A 22018-nucleotide genomic window follows, 5' to 3' on the forward strand; every position below is an offset into this window, starting at 1 on the left:
TAAGGACAAACCACTTGGATTGTGATTAGGTTCATTTTGGTTATACTGCCCAAATGAATGGAAGCCAGTGCAGTGTCCTCAGAAGAATAGCTGAGCAGACCTGTGTGTGTGTGTGTGTTTTGATCCACATTTTTGTTACCTCACTGGTATAAACACTGACATTTTCAGGACCAGATGAGGTCCAAAGCCTGGTCCTAATAAGGCAGAACCTCATTTCTGAGAATGAGATGTAAATTGTGGTCATGTTATGGTTAGAATTAAACATATAAGAGTAATGAGACGTGGGCTGATTGAACTGAAAGTGATATTTTGTGTATTAAAGTCCAATGATTCGTTATCAATAGGCCTATAATTTAATGTTCTTAATTACACCACTGGAAAAACGTAAATATTTCAAACGCAGTAGCTGCTGACACTTGGAGTTTCACCAGTCAAAACATTTAAAATAAATGTAGACGTTTCCAGACAGTGAAGACCGGCTTTGAATTTGTTTCTGTAAATCGCCTCTTTTTTTTTTTGGCTTGAAAACCAACTCACGTTCACCACTTTTTAGCCCTGCGCTTGCGCGTAACTGAGCCGGGAGCTGTCCAAGTGCTGAAGTGAGGAAAAAAGGCGTTCCTTTTCCATTTCTAAACAGAGAACGGTGGTCCACCTGCGCAAGATCTCACTTCACGCGCAACAACACGAGCCAACATGGTTCACTGTCTCCGCAGAGCGAGCTTCCACATCTGATCCAACACTGCCCGACGGACGCGCTTTTTGTTTTTTGGAGTTTCACCTCCTCGACGTGTGACCACCGCAGGACCGATGTTTCCTCACACCTCCTCTGCCACGTCGTTGTTTTGGGGTGTCAGAGTTTCAAGAAACTAAACTATGATCTGTGGCTGCGTGGAGGAATGTCTCGCGTGTTTTCCTGCAAGAACAGCCAAACGCCCACGACTCGGTCATGAAGAAAGCGGCGTCCCTATGTGGATTATGTGTTTGACCAATGTAAACATACGGAGGAAATAGAAAAGTGAGCACATGGGAAAACCACCGGGAATGAAGCGCTCGCTCATTAAGGTTTTGGTAGCTTTATTTACATGTTTCATGGAGACAAACAACTTTAGGTAAGAGAATTTATCATGTAAATGAGTTGGTTTCAAACTATGTTTTTTTGTTTTTCTTCAATCTGTGAAATCTGATCAAGTGTTTAACGGTTTGAGATGGATTATTTACTCATTTACATAGTAACTGCTGTTACTTTGATTTGGATTGACGAATTCTGTATATGCTTTGAGAGTATCATCCTAAATTTAAATAAATCTTTTCGTCTGGAGGACAAGTGTCTTGAATAGTGACATTTACGCACGCAAAATTCCTGTACTCTTATCATTATTAATTAGAACAAGCTGTGTCAGTTTAGACATTTAATAATGTTTCGGGAATTTTACAACCGCACGGCGTCGAATTCCAAATGTATGCGATACCTGTGCACGCGCTTCGACGCATTTTAATCCAAACATCTGATTGACAATACACGAGATTTGACGCAGGTAATGTTTTTATTTTTCTTTCTTCCTCGTGTGTGTGTGTGTGTTTGTTTCCAGACGTGTGGATGCCAAGGAGCACGATTCCAGATCCTCCTCCATGTCTCCATCAGACTTTCTGGACTCACTCATGGGTCGCACGTCAGGATATGATGCACGAATAAGACCGAATTTTAAAGGTGTGTTTGTTTATCACCATCCTCCTCATCATCATCTTTGTTTCTTCACATTTCACAATGACACAACCACCACCTTTTTTCTTTTCTTTTTCTTTTTTTTTTGCATCTCCATCCCCCATAACTGTAATTACACACACTCCACTCTGGCATTATCACTTATCTGGAGATCCATTCTCTGTTGGGAAGATAATGCACTGGAAGTCCTTTGATAAGAACCATCAATCATTTCAATTGACAGTCCCAACACTGTGCCCTGCTCGGCTTCAGTTACATCACGATCTGACTCCTCATTATGACACCACACGCCTGTTTTTATTTGGTGAAACAAAAAAAGACGTGGTCTTGTAAATATCACTGTCTCAGACACAGACTGGTACTTGCAGCAGCAGACAGGGATATACCGCCACACTGACAGGTCAAATGATGGATGGTGGCCCCAGTGGCGTGGCTGCAGGCTTCTGACTTCCTCTGTTTGCCGCTGCTGCTGTTGTGATGCTGGTGTCAGACACGGCACCTGTCACTGGAACAGAGCTGAGTTACTTGGGCTCAGGCCTTCTACAGGCCGGGTCAGAGGGGCTGGTATTTAGTGGAACTTAGTTGCTGAAACATCTAGACAGTACAGCACAAAGATTGGCTTCTTTTCTGTGAGAAAATGAAAGACTGTAGCCAAAAAATGGACCTGAGGGGTGAGGAGCACAGGCTGGCGAGACAAAAAAAAAGAATCGAAGCAATTTCATCTTTGTTAGATTTCAGTTTTTGCAGTGTGGCATTTAAATGGTGCTGTATTTCTGGATACATACATCTCCCTGCCTCACATGAAATCAAGTGCCTTGTAGTTACAAAATCATCATATGTACAGTACGTGAACCCTGCTGTTGTGAACCTGAAGTGTTGAACTCTTCTTGGGCTGACCAAGAATTCATTGCTGAGGTTTTTTTCTGCTTCTGTAGCAAAACAAAACCCACCAAAAACTGAGGCAAATATTATCAGCATGGTGCCATGCAGTACTGATGAGGGAAGCACAGGGGGAAGGGGCTCTGCAAGGAACAGCTTACAACTTCAGTTTTGGCACAACCTGCCAAGCTTCACAAACACATTTGAGTTCAGGCCACTGGAGTAATAATGACTCAGTTCATCAGCGCATGCTGATTATATATTTAGCTCGCTGACAGTCATGCTCCGATTTGATATCAGAAATAAACGATAGCTGTTGACTACAGCTGATGATTAAGACCATCGTTATGTTATTTGTCGTGACCTGCAAAACATCACCACACGGACAATTATTTCATCCGTTATTGACCATTATATCTTTCCTATTCAATGTAGTTAATAATATTCAGCATATTTTAGCATCATTTCCTAACAATATGTCAATAAATTAATATGCTTTGTGGTTCAAGCGTCCATGAAATGCTTGCTGGTGTCATCGTGTGTTTACATACATTTATGTAAACCAACAGATCCACATTTCCCATTTTTGTTTATTTTATTTAACCTTGGCATTCAATGAAATTAAGTTTTCAGTCTTTTTTTAACAAAAGCCCCTTTACCCACTTTAGTCCGGGCATATGAATGAAACATCTTCACTGCTCCAAAGCCAGTCATCCTTGACAGTTTGGTTTAAGGTTTTTTTTTTGTCATTGTCATTCCATTTCACAGGTCCCCCTGTAAACGTTACATGCAATATATTTATCAACAGTTTCGGCTCTGTCACAGAGACAACTATGGTGAGTTCCTTTGGCATTCTGTGTGATTTCTGTCCTGTACTATGTGTCAATGTGTTATTTATCCCTCAACCTGCAGGTCCACCAGTTAATGTTACCTGCAACATATTTATCAACAGCTTTGGTTCTATAGCAGAAACCACGATGGTGAGTTGAGCTCGGACATGTTCTGAAGCCCTGATCCTTGCTTTGGAGTGAAAACTCAATCATTCTGGGTTTTTTTTCTGTTTGGTTCGTTTGTTTTTGAAAACCAACGTATAAGCAACATTTTTGTTTTTTCATTTATCTGTGTTTAGTTGTTCCTGTTCATTTAAAAAAGACTTTGTGTTTTGCCATCAAGGAGTTTATTGGCGGTTCCCTCAGTCCACAGATTTTAGAAACTCACTTTAAAGGTCCAATGTGTAACATCAAGGAGGGTTTATTAGACATTTATTTTTTGGATTTCCATCATGATAGAGTTCGGTTTGTTACAGTACGGTACGGTTTGGAACGGTAAAGCCTGTAAGCTTGCGCTTCAGCTGAGAACTGTACCTTTGGTCGGTGGGGTGTGTGCTGTGCCCCATGGCTGAGTCAGCGAGATACCCACAGTGTGACATTGTACCAATGTGCCGACAATGTACAATGACATTGAATGTGACACAACAGACAACAACACAACCACAGAGCAGCTCTTTTTTTCCTGCCCGGTTTGTGGCCGTTTGTCTCGACAAGACGTCAAGCTTTGTATGAGAAGAGACTGCAGGTGTTGAAGAAACACCTGGGTCTAGCTCTACCTTACCAAGGGAAGGGTACCAAAAAAAATGGAATGGTTGGGGCTGGTTATTATGCTATTCCTAATGTAAACACAAAGAAAAATACGTACCGAGCCGAACTGTTCCACTCGGTGGAAACACACCATGAATGTACTACCCAGAAGTACGTTTGTTGCCTTCATGTTTGTAGAACCATCGCTTAACAGACAGAAACAAAGACCAATGACATGCTTTCTGGTGTGTGAAGGCCACCGTAGTTTTCTGACATGCTTTGGAAAGGAAGCAGAGTCGTCCATTTGTTACAGTCTGCAGTCTCACCACTAGATGTCACTAATTCTTACACGGTGGACCTTTAAGTGTGAAAGCCTCCAACTGCTACAGGTTCAAACAGCTCATGATGGAAAGCATTCACAATCAGTGATTATAACTATTTAGATTGCAAAGGAAGGGGTTCATTTCTGCCAGGGAATTACACTGCACATAAGTAATGTTTTTGGAACCACCAATATACTGATGAAATGTCAAACAACATAAGGGCTTCTGATCACCATGACATGTTGATTACTGTGAGCAACTGAGCTTTGTGACATTTAGTCTACTAACTAACTGCACTGTCAGTTTTCCCCCATCAGCCTCCACTTCTGACAAATACATCGTTTAGCTTCTCTTATGGCGATTAGATATTCATGAGCTACATGAGAACTTATTATAAAGTCTCCGTTTTGCAAACGGTGTAAAACTAGATCAACATCACACTGATGAAGACCGCACACACGACATTTAAAATGAGGCACAGGCACCTTAAACTTGGTATGGCTGTACTGATAAAGATAAAGATCAAGATGAGTAATAAAATCCATTTTTGATATTGTGGAAAACATTTGACTCATCAGTTGCCATTCTGAGTAAATGTCACAAAGTAAATGTGTATTGACACATTTTCCTGATGTGAAAGTTACTGCATAACATACTTAAAATATCATAATTAAGATAACTCCTAATGCATTTAGGTCTTTTCCAGGTTATTATGTTTTCTTTATGTATTATATTGTTGTGTTGTACATAATGTATGGTGATGATGACTGTTTTGTCTGTAAAACATGTAGAATATTTATTCATTATTAATAGTGTGATGTAGAAATAGTAAGTAGTATAAAGTAAAAATGTCCACGTATTAACACTGTACTCAAGTACAGGGATTAAATAAAAGTACATGTGAACAATGTTTTTTCTCCATTTTTTTAAAGAAAATTGTAGGTACAGCTGCTTGCCTTAAATTTAGATTTAAGAAAAGCATTTTCCCGTTTATATGATACTATAATTAGATACCGATGATTGATGTTTAATCGCCAGCATGTATTCTCATAACCCCCGACTGCTGAGACACAAAATATGCAAAGCTGCTTGTCATCTCTGCAGGATTACAGAGTGAACATCTTCCTGCGACAGAAGTGGAATGACCCTCGGCTGGCGTACAGTAAATACCCAGATTTCTCCCTTGACCTGGATCCGTCCATGTTGGACTCCATATGGAAGCCTGACCTTTTCTTTGCCAACGAGAAAGGAGCCAACTTCCATGATGTCACCACTGACAACAAGCTGCTGCGGATCTTCAAGAATGGGACTGTCCTCTACAGTATCAGGTGATGCCTGGGATGGAATAAAAAAAAAATTATTTAAATTAGAAATTTGCACTAGAAATGACCCACTTTTGTGAATGGTCAAAAAACAGTTGGGGATTTTTGGTTTTCTTTGTTTTTTTTTTATTATTATTATTGCCTGTTAGAAGGACAATAGATCATCAGTGGCTCTGGAAAACCATGATGGACATTTTCCACTGCTATTGTTCTCCACACCAAGTGATTAACCAAGAAAATAATCAGTGGATTAGTCAGTAATGAAAATCGTTTCCACACCATTTGGGCTACTGTTAATGATGGGAGAAATCTGCGCCGAGTGAAAGAGGTTAATCCAGAGAAGCAAGACCTCTGATGCATGTATCACCCGAGGATATGTTCATTTATTGCTTTTGTTATATTTCCTCTTCAACTTCACAGAGTGTCAATCTGTAGCGCATGGTATTAAATTAATTTTTATCACATTATCAGTGCATTGTAGATGTTTTAGAGAAAGGATTGCTGATTGCAAGAGTGCAGACTCATCTCTGAGGAGTGATGTGAATTCTTGTACACGTTGGTCTGAACAACTCTGAAACACGCGACCAACTCAGCATGGACAATACTTTTAAAGGTCTGTCTGCTCGAACGTGGAGCAAAACTCAGGTACAAGATATGAAAATATGTTCAATTTCATTTCAATACAACTTCCATCACACAGCAGATCAATTCTGAGTCCATTTAGAGAGCAGCTCGGGGCTGAGTGGAGCGCAGGTGTGGAGGGAGAGTGCGACAAAGGGAGGGATGAGTGGTGGTGAGCCACTCTCTATTTCTGAGAGAAATGACAGAGTGAGCAGACTGTGGCCCACAATGCATCACAGAGGCAATAAGTTGCAGTAATGAAAGTGTGATAGGAACCCGTTGAAGGGAACCATGTGTCAGAGATCATCACACAGGAGAAAGAAGCGCACAATGCTAAGACAACTGAAAACAACACCAATTATTTTCAATTCAGGGTTAAAGTATCTTAATATTTATTGAAATGATGTTTATTGATGTTGTCTGGTCTCTGTATCTCACTACAACTTTGTCTTGCATCAAAGGTTGACTCTGATTCTGTCCTGCCCAATGGATCTGAAGAACTTCCCGATGGATGTCCAAACTTGCACGATGCAACTGGAAAGTTGTAAGAACGATTGCGTACTTTTCTAAAACTAACCAAGTGATAATCATTTTTTATTCCGATGAGTCACATGTTTCTTGTCTCTCTTCAGTCGGATACACCATGAATGACTTGATCTTTGAGTGGCTGGAGGACGGTGCAGTGCAGGTGTCAGAGGGACTCACGCTGCCTCAGTTTATTATGAGGGAGGAGAAAGAGCTGGGCTACTGCACCAAACACTACAACACAGGTCAGAGGTCACACGTACACACAGAAACACACAACTGAGTTGTTTATAGCGCTGACAGTTCTTTTGTTGTTGACCAGGTAAATTCACCTGTATTGAGGTTAATTTCCACCTGGAGCGTCAGATGGGCTACTACCTGATCCAAATGTACATACCCTCCCTCCTGATTGTCATCCTCTCATGGGTGTCATTTTGGATCAACATGGATGCTGCTCCTGCCAGAGTGGCACTTGGCATCACCACTGTGCTTACCATGACCACCCAAAGCTCCGGCTCCAGAGCTTCTCTTCCAAAGGTAAACTCCACTTGTATTTTCACTGTCTTCAACAGGAATGGTAAACTTATAGAAGGTGAATCAAAGCCTCTAATGGCAGAACACACTGTAAATAGACATCAGTGCACCACAGCAGGTATTTGAAAGAAATGGTTCATAACTGTGTTTCCAAAAATGTCAGCTGGGATTGGCATCAGCATCCCTGCGAGACACTGTGGATAAAGCGGTAGAAGTTGGATGGATGGATGGATATTTTTATCATTTCTAATGCATGGTAAAAACATATACATATTAATATTATTATTGATTTGCGAAGCCCCCAAACATCTCCTGCAACCCATTCTCTGATACAGTATACACAGTTACAATTCATTTAGTAAATGTAGTCATTCAGATAGATACTCAGATGTTTAGATGTTAATTAATTAGTATAATCAACTAAACGTAAAGGAAAATCTATCTCTGGCATCATATAATTACATTTTAACCTCTATTCTCATGCTATCTGTTGTTAGAAAGTCACTAAAGGATGAAACACCTTAACTCTCATTGCATTTATAATATTTGAATTTACAGTGTGAATCTTTGCTTTCTGTCATCTAAAGGAAGTATCAATTTCCAGCATCAGCTGTGGTCTGCGCCAGCTTATTTTCAGTCAGGAAAAAGTGCCCATGCACATATTTCATGAAGGGGCCTACAGGCACTGAGAGTCAGATCCTGATGATCAGTCTCTCTCTCCACGCATCAGTCTGCAGATGAGCTCAGGCCTCAGCCACAACAGTGGAGCTTCTCACATGAAAGACATGTATGCTAATAAATATTTAAAGAGCTTCCCCTTGAGAGTCTTGACTGATGAAAACAATAACACCATTCCTGTGAAAGCCCTCAAAAAGCTGAGCTGCTTTCTCCCCCATACTAATCAGCTGTCAATGAAAATGCAAGGTCGCACTGAAGAGTAATAACTGCTTTCAGCTACATCTTCAAAAGAAACCGATGGAAATCAGTGCTAAAGGTACAAACTAATATGACAGTTATTTGCCTACTGATAGCTGCATTAGCTGTATTATGTCCTAATGTTTACGGTCAAGCAATCAATCAATCATACTTGAAATAATTAAGGGAGGAAACGCATCTATAATAAAAGTGCAGGTGACCTGGTGATGTAGGTCTTTTTTCTCAAAACAGGTAGAGAGCAGGAAAAAAAAAAGCTCAAATCCATATTTAATTTGAGATTCTAGCCCATGCCGTTTCTGTGGAGGGTCTAACAACGGACATCTGTTTTCTCTCCTAGGTTTCTTACGTGAAAGCCATTGATATCTGGATGGCTGTGTGTCTGCTCTTTGTATTTGCGGCATTGCTTGAATATGCCGGGGTTAATTTTGTCTCCAGGCAACAGAAAGAGTTCCTTCGCCTGAGGCGAAGGCAAAGGAGGAGTCATAAGGTAGGCTGTCTGAGACCTGACATGGATTCTGTTTGGATGTCAAAATGTTGTGCCACAGTTAGAGGTGTGACATTAGGGACAAGAGTGTCGAATGGTTGGCTGTTAAAGTCATACAGATATTCATGGCCTGCACACATTTGGCCAATATGTTCATAGTGACTGTCAGGTGTTTTAAAAAGTCGATTTTCATTAATGCAGATAAAGTAGTTGAATTTGATGATCTCATGCATAAACTTAAACAATCCATTTAAGAATTTGGAATTACAAGATGGAAAATGGGGTTGGCTAATTACCTGTAATGACTTAAGTGATCTTCATCATCAGTTTGCATTACTAAAACTACATATAATATCAGTCTGCGATCACACAGTATAGGATGATGAACATGATGATTATCACTACAGCCAGAGCTGTAAACACAGCTGTCAACTCTTGTTGGAATATTGGAATAAGGGTAATATTATTTGCTGAAATTAATATTCATGCATTGCCCAGGCTGTCATCACAAATGCATGAGGTTATTTTGTGGATTTGGTTACTTTAATTGAAATATATTTGCAATGACGATGATGATGATAATGTCAGTATTAATTCTGTATACATACAGCCACACTGAGATTAGGTAATTGTGGCTCAGAAGGTGGAGCAGTTTGTTTTTGATCTTTGCTCCTCCTGTTCTGAACAAGGCACTGTATGAACTGGTGAATTTACACTCACTTAATTAGTCACTTAATTAGGTCCAGACTTCAGCTGCTGTTGCCTGCTTCAAGGTTTGATGTGTTGTGCATTCAGAGATACTGTTGCCTGTCTTTCATTTCAAACCAGTTTGCCCGTTCTGCGTCATCAACAGAGAACCGCTTCTTATTCGATGTTGTTAAACCCTAGAGATGGTTGTGCATGAAAATCCCAGTAGATTTCCAGTTTTTGAAACACAATTAATGACATTCACAGTCAATCACCAAATCACCTTGCCTGTCCATTCTGATGCTCAGTTTGAAATTCAGCAGACTGTACCTGATGCTTAAATGCACTGAGTTGCTGTGTTGGAAATAGAGTAGATAAGTGCATTAGCACGCAGTTGAATTGTGTGAGTGTACAAATACAGCCAGAAAATTGAACTGCCCTAAATAAGAAAAAATATCAAAAGTTCTTTCTATCTTCGTGTGTTTTCAGGATGAAGATATGCGCGAAGGCCGCTTTAAGTTTGCCGGCTACAATATAAGTCAGTGTCTGCCAACAAAGGACGGCTCGGCTGTTAAGAACGCTGCTCCGGCGCCGAACCCTCAACCATCTGTCCCAAAAGACACAGACACCATGAAGAAGAAGTTTGTGGACAGAGCCAAGAGGATAGACACGATCTCTCGAGCTGCATTCCCTCTGGCCTTCCTCATCTTCAACGTCTTCTACTGGGTTACCTACAAGATCATCAGGCACGAGGACATCCCCCAAAAGTAGAGACTTAAACGCCTGGTAAATGACAATGACTTGGGACTTCTCAGACTGAGAAATGTTCTGAAAGCACAGTGAGGGAAAAAAAAAAAGACTGTGCGTTGAGAGGCACCGCGGTGACGACGGTGATGTGTTCTTTCAGGGATAATGTACAATGTTCTCGCACCACGCGGTAATGCTCATGTTCTGATCACATGAGGAGCTTTTGAGACACTGATGCTGTTTTGTTGTCGTAAGATGCTGCATAATGTTTCCTAAGGAATCCGAGGAAATGGTTTTCACTCAAGGCTTAAACGTAACATGCTGGGAAAGACGGACCAAAATCTTTTTTGAATCAGTTCTGCTTTGGCGTCGGAACGAACAAGTAAACATTCCATGGTTGAAATCGATTTGTAATTGTATAGCTTACTCGGACCCGTTGATGACTTTTTGCGATTTGCAAAAAAAAAAGAAAAAAGGGGTCCTTCTTATCTTGTTTTATAGTGTACTATTGTCAGAGCGCCTCTTCTCGTGTTTATACGAAATACAGCAGCATCTTTCAAACATTATAGGCAGCAGTGTACATCTCAGGCATGAGTGCGGACAAAGCAGATGATAAGTTGGGATCGGATACTGCATTTTTATGAAATACCCGAGGCCTTAGATATCAAATGTTAAGACGAACAAACACGGTAAGACGAACTTCTATGTCTCTCTATTTTTCCAAGCATCTTCTCTCTGGTAGCTTTTCTACCTGTGGCCAAACATTCCGAGTTGTTTCCTGTTTGTTTTTTTTCTCTCTCTCTCTAAATGTATTATGAATCATAACTACATAAAAATGATGTCACCTAAAACCAATGTAAGGTCATTCCAGATGTTTTTAAAGTCACTCATTTTCCATTTCGTTCTAACGTGATTTATAAAATACACTGTCATGTATTTCAAAGGTTAAAGGTGTAATGGCAAATGTCTTTGAACAAGTTATGTAAGCCTCCAAACTGTGAACACACACTGCATTACTCAGTGTTGTCAAATGTCCACATCCATATGAATCCATTTATATTCCAGGTAAATACTCCAGGTATCTTAGGTTTTAGATTTTGAGACTACGTCTTTGTATAGATTTAGTCTGATGAAATATTTACTGTAATGAAGGAAATATTATGTTTACATATAGATATATATATATACATAGATATACATATATAAAATCTCTCTGTATAATTCTTTATCCTCTGCTGTAGACAGTTTCCCTGCACTTGGTGTGTTTGTTGCTGGAATGTGACGTATGTTTGTAAAGGATTGAACAGGAAAGGAGAGATCTGCATAACATTCACAGTTTGGAGTAGAAACTGATTCTTGAACTCCTGATATGCTGTGGTGAAGAACTCCTGTCTTAAATGCTGTTCTTGGAGGAAATAAACACGTTTATTCACTGCCCTGTACATGAATAGAATTGACTGTGCGCCACATTTACTTTATTCCCTCCTGTCACGTGTAAACGCTAAGCGACTTGGCTTTATGTTACATTGCCATGCATTATTTGATAAGATGAGACTCTAAATCCGCTTTGGTCTCATTGACAAAATGAAGAGATGGATGCATTTCAAGAAAAAGCAAAAATACTGATCAAGTGAGGCACATGAAAATGCTTTTTTGCGCCTGCTTGCAGATTAGATCAAAGAAAATGACAAACACAGTTTCGGTTCCCAGCCAGGCGCGCAAGTCAGGGTGATGACACATGCCATGCAGCACTGGGCGGCCTGGGGTGACAGATATGATCTGACAGCGAGTTTCCATTAATGCATGATAATGGATTTCACACGAGCGTAGAGATTCCATCAGTTGGGAGTCTCCAACCAGTTGAATACTGGTGTGGTGTTCACATAATGTGAAAAAAAGGATTGTTCTGAATCCTTTAAAGCTGTCATTACTGCGCGTGAGCTCAGACAAATACAAATATATCTGCCACACTGACTTTGTAAGCTCTTCATTTAAAATGACCCTTTTTGTTGAGGATTTGATTGAGTTAAGAGGGGTAGGGTTAGCTAATAAGCTGGAGTTTATTTATCTTATTTTATTACCTGTACTATTGGGTTCAAATTTGTTGTTTGTCTGTGGAATCTTTCATTCATAGCTGGATATCATATAATGGTGTTATTACAGCAATAATGCAGCTCATTTCATTAGGTAAACCCATGATTAATAATAATTAATAAGTATTTGTTTTAAAGATAAATCTCCACGGTTGGCTTGTTTAAAAAAAGGCTGTGTGAATAAATATCCAGCCTTTTTTTTAATGTTCAAAACACAGAGATTATAAACTAATCATTGATACTAATCCTCACATTGAAAGACTATTCTACTCAGCATCACAGCCTCACGGCACAATCCGTTCTTGTTGCTGCTTTAATATGCAAGGGTGCAGCGGTCTGTATGCAATTAAACAAAATAAAAAAAAAATGAAGTAACATTGTTTGCAGCATATAACGTGTGTTTAAGAGGAAAACAACTTTCCCTCATTCATTAAGGTTTAGGGAAACAACACTGAGAGGTCTGAGCGAGGCAAGAAATCAGGGTTGCCATGGCAACTGCACCTCAACGGGTGGGCTTATGTGACTGGAAAAGCAGGACATTAATGAAGTTAAGGACAGTGGTGTACGGGTTTGATTAAAGTGTATGCCTGGATATCATTACTGAACTACATTAAAAAAAAAAAAAGAATTATGTAAATAACAAAATCAGTTTCCTGTGGGGAATATTCACGCGGCGACGCTTCCATCGCATTGTTCAAACTGCACATGCGAAACGGCACTATTATGTACAGGATGTTGGTTGGCACACTTTCTTTACAAGTATCCTCAGGAGTGTTTGAGAATTCAAAATAAGAACTGTATCCTCAGGAGATACACGAAGAAGAACTTCAGTGGCCTTTTGCAAATGTGGCACAATCTGAAAAACTTTGGTGCAACTTCACTTTTTTCCCGTAGCAACTGAACAACTATCTGCTGAAGGAAGCTGGATGTTGTTGGAAGTTAGCGAGTGAACTTGAACAGCCTACATTTCCACCACTATGGTAAAAATCAGTTCACATATAGCCAGGTCTATCCGAGTATAATTCAGCCTGTGTAAGGGCAGAATAAAGTTAGTAACATTTGACTTAAACGCTGCTAAGCCATACATTACAATAGCTACACCGTACACCGCACATTTATGTAGGTATAATCAATGTCTTCCTCCTCTGTTTGGTTGACCCAGGACCAGAGGAGGGAAAAACGATCATCTGACCCTAATCAATAAGTTAACTGGGAGGCAAACACCAGACCAGTGCCCTCGTCATTCAGCATCGATACAAACATGGCTTCGTAGTTCCTTTCACTTTAATGGATGACTCAGCTTCATATTATCGAAGGCCTAAGCTCTGATTCACATGTAAACAAAGAGGTTAATCAATTTACATTAGAACCAGATTTAACATGATGCCTCCTGGAGATGTAGCGCATCATTTATCCATCAATAATAAGCAATCAATAACAGTATTAATTATTTTTAACGTGGGTATGATAGATGAAACGTTAGCCATGACAAAAAATAGCATAGAATTACATTTTAAATGTTTCATTTGGTAAATGAAAATAAGATATTCTAATTCAGCTCATTTATTCTAAATTAATTTTTCCTTTTCTGGCAGAAATGGGATTCCATTTACAAGAGAACAAATATGTCAATTTGTCACATTTTGTCAAATTGCCTGCAAGTCACATAAACATCCCATCTCGACGTAATTGTTTAAATGTCTGAGATGCTTCACAACAACACCGACATTATTATTCCACGACATCTTCGTTCTCCATTAAGACGAGAAGGTTAGAAACCCTGCAGCCTACTTCCACCACTCAGAGTTAATAGAACTTCACAGGCAATAATGGGATGACAAAACATATATTTTACACTGGGTGGCAGACGGGGCTCTGAGGCAACACCAATACAGATGACTTTTCTTTCCACATGTGATCGACTTTGCCACTGGCCATTTACTGGTTTTATTTACCAAATGGGATTCACAAGTCTTCTTTGTTGCTAGCGGTGACATAGGTCTGTGACTGAGGGGGAGATTTGAATCTGTGTGTGAAGCTGTAATAAGAAAAAGGGTTTCTGTGAGCAACCAGTCGGCATGGCGGCAGGAGAGGAGAACAGGGAGGACAGAAAAAGCTTACCGAGGTGCAAAGATGAGATTTCACAACATAAGAAAAAGATTTTTCATGGTTTTATAGTGCTTATATACTACGATATGATGTTGAAGTAATTTTGTTACAGCTCTGCTTAGGGGAGTACTGAGGAAGTGAGTCCAGTGTGAAGCACGGACATTAAAAGGTGTAGAAGAGGGGGAGTTGATTTTTCCTTGGAATGAATGAGTGTGTGAACTATACTGTACACACACACACATTTCTGGAACAAACAAACAAATAAAGAGAAGCACATCTTCATTTATCCCCCCCCTCCTCTGGGATAGGAAAACAACTCAAAAAAGCCATTTCAGTAAACACGACTTCTGAAGCTGCCAGACTTTATGTACCCAGCAAAGACTCAGCCCTTTTAAGTGCAATTTGATGTTTACTTGGACAAATGACATTTCCCATTGACAGCCTGTGCAGCTTCAGAGTTCTTTACATCATTTCACCGGCAAAAAACCCCCAACTGATCAGTGTGTGGAAATAACACTAAAAGCCCTCAGTTAACTATACCCATGAGTAAATGTATAAGCCTCTGTAATACTGTCTATTTGTGTCTTAATTTATAAACACAAAGAGTTTCTCACTCAAGGATGAAAGTGGTATCCGTCTCATAATGAAAAGCACACAACGGCAACAAACGGATCTTAAAGAGCCTTTTGGAACACCGGCTCTAATGGGACATGAACAAGAGGAACGAGCTGATCAGAGATGCACTATTGCATCAGTGTCACATTCAAGCTGTGAAACCCAGGAGGTGATCCCAGGCAGTGGCAACAGGCACTAAGAAGATATGAACCCCAAGAGGTTTTCTGACAGGAGAGGTGCATGGTTCAGAGAAGAGTCAGGCCAGCAACAGGCAGAGCTCTTTCCTCAGTAAGGGTAAAATGTGCAGAACATACATGATATGATAACCTATCGTCTGTTATTACACTTGACAAAACATTCAATCAATCATAAAGGCACACAGACTTCCCCCCCAGTAAGACCAACTGCTCGATGAGAAAGCAAAGATTTTACAATGACATTTGGCAGTAACTACAGATTAATGGAGCAAAGCTCTTTGTATTTCTAAGAGAGCTGCCGTGTCCCCATCCAGTTGGACTTTGCACACGCTTTGGATCAGCTGACGATACCTCCCCATATCCACCAGGGGGCTCAACATCATCCTAATCCTCTTCTTGTCCTGCTGCCATACCTCTCTACATCTCTGTAGCCCCTCTACAGAAGTTGGCTCGGGGGTTTCACCGTGTCCAGTAACATTTTTGTCCCCCTCCTGCTCTGTTTCAGTCAGAAGCGATGACACGCAGTCTCTGAGTGACACCACCTCTTTCTCCAGTGCCAAAGAAAATATATGAGCTGCATATTGCCATCTTGTACCTTTAGCAGGCTGGACAATACAGGACACAGGGAGGTATGCCAAGAGAGAGTCCAGGAACTGAAGCGTCTGCAGTTGGCTACAAATGATAAGCAGAGTCAAAATGTGCAGATTAATACATACTACATTGATTATTGAAGTTTCCTCATGTTTATGTACAGGTATTTGTCATTTCATACTTGACATACGTGACCTGCACCCTCGTTGAACTCAAATCCTTGCCTACTCCTGTGTAACATTCTCACAATTTACTTGACTCAAAACAAGCAGCATCTCACATGAAAAGGAAGATTATAGTTTAAAAATATTTTTTAAAAACAACATTCAGAGCATAGACTATAAAAGGTCATTTTAACTTCTTTTTGGTAAGCTAGGCAGGCAAAGAAGTTTTTTTTTTTCCTTCCACCTACACAAGTCAGGGTGCTTCATAATCAAAGTAATAAACAAAAGGAGCCCAAATAATATAAGCTTATTGGGAGACTTCTTTTTTTTTTTAAAGGGGCAACTGACTGGAAAATGCAATCTCCCCCAAATCTTACAACATGTCTGAGGTACTCTTGCAATTCCTGGGTAAAGGAGCTACACTAGAGCCATGCAAGATTTAAACCGGCAAAGAGAGATGAATAAACATAGGTGTTCGGAGCCTGGTAGCAATATTTACTGGTAGCCCTATTTCATTAGGTTCCTCTGAGTGGCTCCCTCTTGTGTTTGTTCTTATACAGACATAGGAACACATTGAGCCAGAAAACTATCATTATTTATGTATCACTGTTAGGTCTCAGGAACACACAGAATACTGCTTTACTTCATGATGTGGTAATATGACTATGGCCAAAAAAACTACAATACTGAGGTCAGTAATAAATAAAAAGGAAATACCTGGAGTGGACGGACAGTTCCCCGCAGAAAGGGTTTATCTGATTCCAGTGCAGTAGCATGACAGAAGATGGTCTCGCAGAATTTAAAAGTAGATACTGAGGGCTCACATCTATCCTCTCACAACCCACCCTTTTCTGAATCCAGCCATCTATATCACCCAAGCTCTGATCATGTGAGTCTATGTGGAAAACCCATCGATCCAGCAGTGTCAACAAACTCAGCAAGTCTTCTTTAACCTCGTCTGGGCACAAAAAGACAGGACAACATTGTAATAACCACACACACTTGTGTCAAATCTTAAATCAAGACATGGGTGACTTTACCTGCTTTGAGTTTGGGTTGTCTCAGCAATTGGGTTTGGAAATCGCTGTGGATATCCACAGCTACTTGACCACAATGCAGGACAACTGGTGTTGGGTTGCTCATGAAAGAAAAAGTATCTTGTCTCTGGACATAATGAAGCATGACATGGCACTTGACACAGCCAGAGTTCAGCAGAGGACTCAGCCTGGTCACTGCAGTCACAGCCATTTTGCATGTGGTGAGTTCATTGGGTGTGCTGGCATTGTGCTGCTTGCTTCTTTTGGCTGCAGGCTCTGGTAATGTGAAGGCAGAGGATGAGAAGGAGGTGGAGGAGGAGGAGGGGCAGGGTGTGGGGAGACACAACACTTGGCTCTGAGTCTGGATGACTGCGGGCGTTGAGCTCTGGCCCGTCTCTGTCAGGATGGATAAGCTCACACTGGCCGCTGGTCTGGAACAAAAATAAAACATCACTAACAATCAGATATCACACAGACACTGGGCAATCAGACTGGAAATCAGATACCAAAAGTCGACAGTCTTGTGTGAATGAATGTGTGGCTGTATGTAAACCGATTAAAACCAATAACATCAGCAAGTGGCTAAATGACACCAGCTGCACAAGTGCACCAACCAAAACAGCAAACACAGGCTCTCGAAGCAGTCATACCAGAAGTCGATCTCCTCCACATTAGATTAAAAACACTTACAAGTGGATGGAAGAGACTGGTTGCTTCTTGTTCCCATTAACTGAACTGGGAGAGTTATTAAGGACATGTTGCCATGGTGACCATCGAATGAATCAAAGAAGCAAATGTCATCCTTAAATTGTGATATTTGTTGATAAAGGCTTTATGTTGTGTGGTTTTTTTTTGTGGTTTTTTTAAACGGCCTCATTGATAGCAAAGCAAATCCTCACATTAATTAGATTCTGGCAACACAACAGTAATTCTGATCTAATGAGGCAGCAATTATTAGGTCCAGCAGTTCGTCAACACAGTACCTCCCACCTGTATCTTTATCATACACAGCTGGGTCCACTTAAACCAGATGAACCTATGCTTGACATGACATCAATCACATTTGTAATTTTGGAAGAATCCCTGCTACGCGTTTACAGAACGTGACTCACTGGACTCATTGGGCAGCTATTTTGACAGGTGATGGGAGGAAAAGCACTTAAGTAAATAATAAAATGAATGATGGCTGAGTTCCATTTAGCTTCCTCGATGTCAGAGTGTATGCTGGCTCTCTGTCACACAACTACTTGAACATAACAGAGCCATTGTTAACATAATCGTTAACACCTGTGCTTTTTCTCCATTTAAGATTGATGCCTCACGAAACGAAGCAGACAATCATCAGTTTTTAGGCAGAAAAATTCATTTCATAAAAATAAAAAAAAACATGTTTACACAGAGCTGTCAGTCGTCAGTATCAATCCCACAACTATTCGGTCCTCTGCAATGCGATGCCACAGCTTGTCAATGTGAGGTTTCGAGGACACTGCTGGCGTGTCTTGCATCTTTTCATCCGAGGGCTCATCCTTTGACTCATCATCACACTCCCACAGAGCAACGAGGCCTTCCTGCACAGCAAGTGCAAAGACTTTTTTTTCAGCAATGACACATATGTGAAAACAGTGACAGACATTTCAATTTGAAACAATGGACCTTTAGGTAGCACTCTACTGGACTTTTAAAATGCAGGTTGAAAACAGTTTCGCACTGATACAATTGATGTAGAGTATAGTAACATTACTATTTTTATCTGCTTCTCATAGAAGTTTGGTTTGGCCCATTCACACCATTTACTGTGAGCGTGAGAACAAAGGGATACAAATCACACCATGTCACAAAAAGCTAGAAGACAAGAAAACAGTTGTGACATGTTGTTTTCATTTCCACCATTTTGGCCTTGTTTCCTCAATGCCCTTGGCAGCATTTGCAACGTGGCCCCAGTCTCATGTAATTAGGCATTTCAAACAAGACAACTTGACAAACAGCTGAGAAGTGCTGGGACTAAATGAAGGATTAGAAGAAATACACATCAGTGTTTTGAAAAAAAAAACAAAAAAAAAAAAACACGTTGCTTGCCCCTGAAAATTATAATTAGTGCATACAATTCATAGTTTTTTAGGTTGTGGATTTGAAAAACAGGCACATCAATATCAACAATATTATACTGCCTCTTAAAAAAAAACAAAAAAACAGCTAATATGGGAATCTCTAAGTCGTCAGTATTGAGTCATAAGACTTCTTGTTTTTCTATCTCAGGATGAGAGAGAGGGCAAATGTTTCTCCCTGGTGTATTCACTCAGCCCACTAAAAGCAGAACTAACTGCAATACACAAATAAAGTGCAGAAAGTTCTGGTTGTATATTTAAATACAGTACCTGCACAGGCTGTGTGAGAACAGTTTCTCTGTCTGAGACTACATCAGTCAAGGCTTGGACGGACTGTTGTATGACTCTTTGCTTCACTCTCACTTCTCCTTGAAGCTCCTGAAGAACGGTCAGTCCACTCTGAAAGACAGATCATATACAGTATAACTGATGGTAACTTTACAGTCAATGAGTTACCAATTTAGGTCATATTATTATTGCAACACACTTCTGTCAGTTTCCTTCTGCATCATTCATTAATAATTTATAGAAATGAAAAAAAACACAACGTGGTAAAATTACACATGAAATATGGTTATTCAAATAGTGAATTAACACCTTGTGCTGACATGATCCAGTGATAGTTTACCGATGCTCACCTGTAGTCTGGACTCCAAGGCTTGAAGAGTAAGAAGGTTACTCTCTGGTGCAGGAGATTGCTTTGGAGCGCCAGTGTCCTGTCCACGCTGGAAACATGTATTTCCAATGAGTCACATTTGCACTTTAACCAAGTGTAGTGCAACTATGAAAACAACTAGAAAAGAGCATATTCTAGTGAATAACAAGTTAGGTCTGCAATAGTCAGTCAATTAATTGATTATTGAACAGCCAAATTAATTGTTTTCAGTGGGTTCCCTACAATAAAATAAAAAAACATGCTCTCAGATTTCAGCTTCTAACCCTACATGTGTATATTGTCTGGTTTCTCTGACCCTATTTGACGGTAAACAAATGATCTATGTTTGTTGTCAAAACACGAAATTTGAGGACATCTTCATTTTGGGGTTTGGGAAACACTCTACCATTTCCTGGATTAAGAGATGAAATAATCAATAGATTATTTGACAATACAACGCAATTAATTACAGCCCTGATCAAGGTATGGCTTACAGAATATAAAATACCACAGAGGTCAGTGATGAGGAAACTTTCCGGTGGCTGCCCTGTTACACTGCCATCCTTAAAAATCAATAGTATCTGGTCTGTTCCACATCTCAGGAAGTCATCGACATGGACAGAGCTGACACCTGACCAGTGGGAGGCAATCTGGGAAAAGAGGAGAGTAGATCTTTATTGCCATTGTTAGAAAAAAACAAACAAACAACAAACAACAGTTAAGCAGCTCTGGGGCATTTAGATGTAATATCAGTAACAATGGGGGATGGGGAATAGTTTCACGAAATACAGTAGGCTTATTAAAATTCGTAAACCATGATAGCTTTAGGAAACTCTACAAATGTTTTTTTACAAACCTGAAATGTCTCCTTCCACACAGCACAAACATGTCCCTGGCGAAAGGACACAACCAACAGACAGCCATTCCCACCAGCATTGACCAAAAGAATATCTTCTGGTCCCTCAAAAGGCAGCGGACACACTTCTTTTACTTTTCCATTCTGGATATACACCAACTGTTGATTAGAAGTGGCTGCGATTACCACAGCAGATTTCAGGGCCCCTTCTACTCTGTCAGCTGACAGCACCAACATGCACTTTGTGATGCAAACGTAGGGGTGAGGTAAGATCATGGTGCCATCAAACTCGTGTCCATTCTGAATAAAATAGCCTGGGGTTTGGCTTCCGGAGAGGTTGTGTTCAGTTTGCACCTGAAGAACAAATGTTTGTCCTTTTGAGAGGGGGAGTTCTCCAACAACACTATTGGAGAACCATGCAGGTAATTGTCTCACCTCTCCTGTCTGCACAGATGTATAGTATAAATGGCCAGCGTGGCTCCATAACACTGTGGGCCCCTGGAGGATGGACACATCCTCTTTTATTTCATAAGGCAATTTAAACTCAATGCGGGTTTCCAGTTGGCGAGAGCTGTTGAGTGTAAGCAGAGTATACTTGAAACGCTCCCTCTTCACACTCTTCTGTGTCACCAAAACACAAGCTGAGGTGACTCTCTTCTGAAAGTCAGTGACACATTTACATTTTACAATCTCCACACTTTGAGTTTTCCTGCCAATGACAGCTGCTCCAGCCCCTGCCTGCAGAAACCAGCTTTTCTCCTGTTCAAATGAAAGGCTGCAGAATATGAGCTCACCCCTCTCACCACTGTCTTCGAACAAGATTATATTCCCACAAAAGGAAACCCGATTGCGATTTCGATACAGCTTTTCCGGGTGCGATATCTCCATCATTATGCAGAGAAGTGTGTGTTATGTTCAGATACCTAAACATTTACAGCTTGAGTTAACGTAAACGCGAAGAAAAGGGGCTAGTATTTCACATACCAGACACGGAGTGAAACATGTCATGCCCAGTCACAAGATTTGTTTACAAGGAAGAACTCAACTGTCGCTGAACTGCCTCGCTCGTTCCAGCTGCGCGCCAATACAAATTCGAAGCTTCCGGTCAGGTGCATTGTGGGTGACAGTTGGTAAACAAAAGTGAGTTGACAATATTGAAATACAGCGAGTGAACGTATCTGTATTGAAACTGTCTTACCGGTGTGCGTGGCTAGCGGTTAACTAAAACCACACACTTT

General features: G+C 40.4%; 2 protein-coding genes across 5 annotated transcripts; one reads left to right on the forward strand and one right to left on the reverse strand.

Moving 5' to 3' along the window:
• The first annotated feature begins 624 nt into the window (after positions 1-624).
• Positions 625-11800, forward strand: glra2 (glycine receptor, alpha 2). 4 transcript variants are annotated; one of them, XM_044019913.1, is made up of 9 exons: positions 625-1109; positions 1590-1708; positions 3371-3582; positions 5607-5830; positions 6907-6989; positions 7078-7215; positions 7293-7507; positions 8778-8927; positions 10101-11800. In XM_044019913.1, exons 1-9 carry the CDS (start codon positions 1024-1026, stop codon positions 10380-10382), a joined length of 1509 nt encoding a protein of 502 aa, XP_043875848.1. In that variant the 5' UTR covers positions 625-1023; the 3' UTR covers positions 10383-11800. The 4 variants fall into 4 exon arrangements, with proteins under 4 accessions (XP_043875848.1, XP_043875852.1, XP_043875851.1 ...); XM_044019917.1 differs by having other exon boundaries at positions 3371-3438; XM_044019916.1 differs by having other exon boundaries at positions 3515-3582.
• Positions 11801-13717: 1917 nt separating this feature from the next.
• fancb (FA complementation group B) lies at positions 13718-22012 on the reverse strand. Its single transcript, XM_044013616.1, has 8 exons — positions 20781-22012; positions 20419-20574; positions 19908-19994; positions 19540-19668; positions 18560-18732; positions 17168-17595; positions 16845-17085; positions 13718-16044 (listed from the first exon to the last, which is right to left on the reverse strand). The coding sequence occupies exons 1-8, from the start codon at positions 21669-21671 to the stop codon at positions 15633-15635; spliced, it is 2517 nt and encodes an 838-aa protein (XP_043869551.1). The 5' UTR covers positions 21672-22012; the 3' UTR covers positions 13718-15632.
• Between the last annotated feature and the right edge of the window lie 6 nt (positions 22013-22018).

The sequence above is a fragment of the Solea senegalensis genome, linkage group LG2 (genome assembly GCF_019176455.1).
Source record: "Solea senegalensis isolate Sse05_10M linkage group LG2, IFAPA_SoseM_1, whole genome shotgun sequence".
Taxonomy (NCBI): domain Eukaryota; kingdom Metazoa; phylum Chordata; class Actinopteri; order Pleuronectiformes; family Soleidae; genus Solea; species Solea senegalensis.

What these genes read in the sequence shown, in the direction of transcription:
- glra2 (XM_044019913.1), top strand. Translation starts at nt 1,024, where the DNA reads ATGGGAAAACCACCGGGAATGAAGCGCTCGCTCATTAAGGTTTTGGTA. An exon ending in AATAAGACCGAATTTTAAAG is followed by an intron (nt 1,709 to 3,370) that starts GTGTGTTTGTTT and finishes TCCATTTCACAG; the next exon opens with GTCCCCCTGTAAACGTTACA. An exon ending in ACTGTCCTCTACAGTATCAG is followed by an intron (nt 5,831 to 6,906) that starts GTGATGCCTGGG and finishes CTTGCATCAAAG; the next exon opens with GTTGACTCTGATTCTGTCCT.
- fancb (XM_044013616.1), bottom strand. Translation starts at nt 21,671, where the DNA reads ATGATGGAGATATCGCACCCGGAAAAGCTGTATCGAAATCGCAATCGG. An exon ending in TGTGGAAGGAGACATTTCAG is followed by an intron (nt 20,575 to 20,780) that starts GTTTGTAAAAAA and finishes CTCTTTTCCCAG; the next exon opens with ATTGCCTCCCACTGGTCAGG. An exon ending in TCTGTGGTATTTTATATTCT is followed by an intron (nt 19,995 to 20,418) that starts GTAAGCCATACC and finishes ACATGTTTCCAG; the next exon opens with CGTGGACAGGACACTGGCGC.